Source organism: Hypomesus nipponensis, chromosome 2, assembly GCF_054491055.1.
Source record: "Hypomesus nipponensis isolate SF chromosome 2, ASM5449105v1, whole genome shotgun sequence".
Taxonomy (NCBI): domain Eukaryota; kingdom Metazoa; phylum Chordata; class Actinopteri; order Osmeriformes; family Osmeridae; genus Hypomesus; species Hypomesus nipponensis.
The window spans coordinates 13,443,652-13,447,192 of record NC_140362.1 but is presented as its reverse complement, the minus strand read 5'-3'; the positions used below and the strand labels follow the sequence as shown (position 1 = coordinate 13,447,192).

At 45.3% G+C, this 3,541-nt stretch overlaps 1 protein-coding gene across 1 annotated transcript; it reads left to right on the top strand.

Moving 5' to 3' along the window:
* The first annotated feature begins 888 nt into the window (after positions 1–888).
* tmem74 (transmembrane protein 74) lies at positions 889–1,968 on the top strand. Its single transcript, XM_084669850.1, has one exon. The coding sequence runs from the start codon at positions 902–904 to the stop codon at positions 1,754–1,756; it is 855 nt and encodes a 284-aa protein (XP_084525976.1). The 5' UTR covers positions 889–901; the 3' UTR covers positions 1,757–1,968.
* The last annotated feature ends 1,573 nt before the right edge of the window (positions 1,969–3,541 follow it).

The following is a 3,541-nucleotide window of genomic DNA, read 5'->3' as shown; positions in this document are numbered from 1 at the left end:
ATGTCAGGATTCCGTTAAAATCTTGATTCACGCTGAAGTGATCTCAATCTGGTCACGGATACCGGGAGCTCATTTCAGCACCACAACGAGGCAGCAAAGCAGTGCGTGGGAGGGACTATAGAGGAAAGCTGTCCATCCCTGAGCAAACAGCTAAGGATGCTAACGTGCACATTTTGAGAAAAGGCAGCATACATAGAGACTAGACAGCGTAACAGTTGCCTACTTCTTAATACGAGTGTTCCAGACTATAAGGACGATCGGATAAAATGGATGCTGAAGTGAGTGTTCTTTGGCTGTTCGTTGAAATACAATTTAGTTTAGCTCAGCATTCACGGTTGATCATACCGGTATGCTCGTGCCAACTAGAGGCTATCACCTTCTAACTAAATATGAATGAGACAATAATTCTTCTTTTTGTTGATGACTTAATTTAGATGATTTGTTCATAATTATGTTAATTTTAAATAGCATTTCTTTTCAATATGCTTGTGCAAGAGTAAACAATTTTTTATATATTGGGTATTTTTTACAAGATGATGTTAAATGGTTATTATGAGGCGTGTTCTTCTGGTTTGACTACAATGCTTAAGACTTTGACCGATGTTTGGAGAAGAATTAGAGCTAATCTGTGGGTTAAGCCTACGAGAACTGATTCTTAATAGGATATATATGTACCAGCTAATCATGGCCACTTTAATCGCCTTTTAGAATGGACGAGAGGTTTTCAGAGTATCTCAAACGTAGCCTATTAACTTTGTCAATACTTCACACTGACTGACAGTTCTAAGATGTGGAACATGTGACTTATTATGACCTCTGTTACTGTTATGTCTTCTTAGGGATGTCATAGATCGGGGCCACCTTGCGATCAGAACTAACGTGAGCCAGTGGAAAGAACCGAATGGCTTCTCTGGAGCTGCTTTACCTCAGCAAAGCTGGGGGACAACCGGATCCCTTGAACATCCGTACTTTGCCCTCCAGTCCGGTGCATGTCCGTCAGTCCAGTAGCTCACACGTTGGAGCACTTTCCAGTGAACAAGAGCGCAGCTCGGCTCACGGATGCGAGTTGCTGAGTGCTTCAGCACCACGGACGGCGGCCAATAGGGGCGGGGCGCAGGTTAAAAACGGCTGCAGCTTCCCAGCGGAGGAGAGGGTCAGAGTGTGCTGTGACGAGGAGCTAGAGACTTCTTTTATGTATATCGATGAAAACGTAAATCTACGCCTTGCCAGCCCTGTAACGAGCTGGAAAGGGATTCACAAATCGCGCGATGGCTCCGCAAGTGACATTCGCCCAGAGACACTACCGGAACTCTCTCTTATGTCGGACGAGGATCTCTTCTCGGAAAGTTCGGGGAGTTCTGTAGACTACGGATTTATCAGCGCTGTCACATTTCTCGTTGCCGGAATCTCCTTAGTAATCATATCCTACACCGTCCCTCGCGACGTACAGGTAGACCCCGAGAGCGTGTCCGCTCGTGAGATGGAGAGGCTGGAGATAGAAAGCGCGCGGGTGGGGGCCCACCTGGACCGGTGCGTGATCGCGGGGCTGTGCCTGCTGACGCTGGGCGGGGTGGTGCTCTCCTCGCTGCTCATGGTGTCCATGTGGAAGGGCGAGATGTACCGGAGGAAGGCTTTCGCTTATTCCAAGCGCTCCACGAAGCTTTACGGATCTATCAACCTGAAGACAAAGTCCAGCCCCAGCCGTTCCTCCGCACACCTGTCCCCGGAGGAAGACATCGAGGAGACCTTTAACTAGAATCATACCGTTGTCCTTGACAACGCTGTTCTTGTATTACTCTGCCTGAGCAACATGAAAGCAACGTGACGTTCCTCAGAAAGATCCCCAAACTTAGAGGATCATAACATGTTAACATTCAAACAAACATACGCTACACCGACCCTAACACCAATGACTGTATTTGATTTGATGAAACAATGTTGTGTTGGGATATGAAAATGAAAAACAAATTGATCAGTAAGATATTGAAAGTAACAATGTGCATTTCCAATAAGCATGGCGGCAAATACAACAGAGAAAAAAACGAGTCGACAGTTATGTGTGATTTTGTTTCTGAGTATCTGGGTGGTCATATGCAGTAATCGCACACTCATTCATATTTAAAGTGTTATTCCACAGCAATGTGCTGCACGCACACCTTTGGTAGAGTGTGCTGTCAGGCCAGGTAGGCAGGATGTAGCAGAGGGATGGAGGATGTTTGGAAGCTGACGATGTGAAATATGGCCGCAGACAGAGACAGCCTCCAGGTCTGCACCACTGAGGTGATCCACGAGATGTAAAGTCATCCTAATCATAGCTGTGGTGACTGACACAGTTCCCCCCTCTCCTCCACCTCCACCTCCCCCTTCCTCTCATCCTCTCCTCATTCTGTATCTGACTTTCACCTCTCTTGTTCCTTCCCTCCCTCCCTCGCTCACTCCATATCCTGTCTCTGTCTGTTTCCTCTCTCTCTCTCTCTCTCTCTCTCTCTCTCTCTCTCTCTCTCTCTCTCTCTCTCTCTCTCTCTCTCTCTCTCTCTCTCTCTCTCTCTCTCTTTCCCTTCCCCCCTTTCCACGCGCTCTACACAGCCATTGTGTAACTCGCTCTCATTAGAATCTAGGCCTACTGTACTGTTTACCCAAACTAACCAATAACTCATCTGGTATTAGTTCATTATAATTACATTTTCTTAAATAAATCATTGTGTATAATACTCACGTTATCTGACCTGCTCTACTTTCATAGAAATCACTACTTAAGATTAGACTGATTATTACGGAGGCAATTATTCAATAAGGTTTCCTCAGTCCCTTTAAACAAATGGTGGGTGGTGGAGGTGGTCTCCCCCTTAACTAAATACTTTATTATAGATTAAGTATTTCTAATCTTAAATGTGTAAACCCTGCTATGTATGTATGTATGTACTCTCTCTCTCTCTCTCTCTCTCTCTCTCTTTCTCTCTCTCTCTCTCTCTCTCTCTCTCTCTCTCTCTCTCTCTCTCTCTCTCTCTGTCTGTCTGTCTGTCTGTCTGTCTGTCTGTCTGTCTGTCTGTCTCTCATTCCCTCTCTCTCTGTCTCTCTCTCTCTCTCCTGTCTCTTTCTGTGGGTCTCTGTCTCTCGTCCTGCTCCCCTCTTCTCCCTCCCATGTTCCCAGAGTGCCAGACACAGCTCAGGGTTACACACCCGGCTCTGCAGGGGCTCCAGCTAATCACACATGAAAGAGGTGCCTCGCTTTTGGAAATGACAGGGCAGTTTTTCGAAGTGTTTTTATAACTTGTCATTAAGAGGTCCATTGAGGGCTTTCTGATAATGTAAGCGGAGAGTATAGTCATATTATTATTACAACAGGATAGCTCAGTGGTCAAGCTAGCTGTAGACCAAGAGACTGCATATTTGAATCTCCCTGTACATTACTTAAAAAATAGTGCCTGCTAAAAAAATACATTATATTATGAAAAGGACATTGTACAGTACTATACTTCAACTATTATTCACAGATTCATCTTTACTGAGTTTATTTGGCCTTGGAGAACAGTGAATCCGA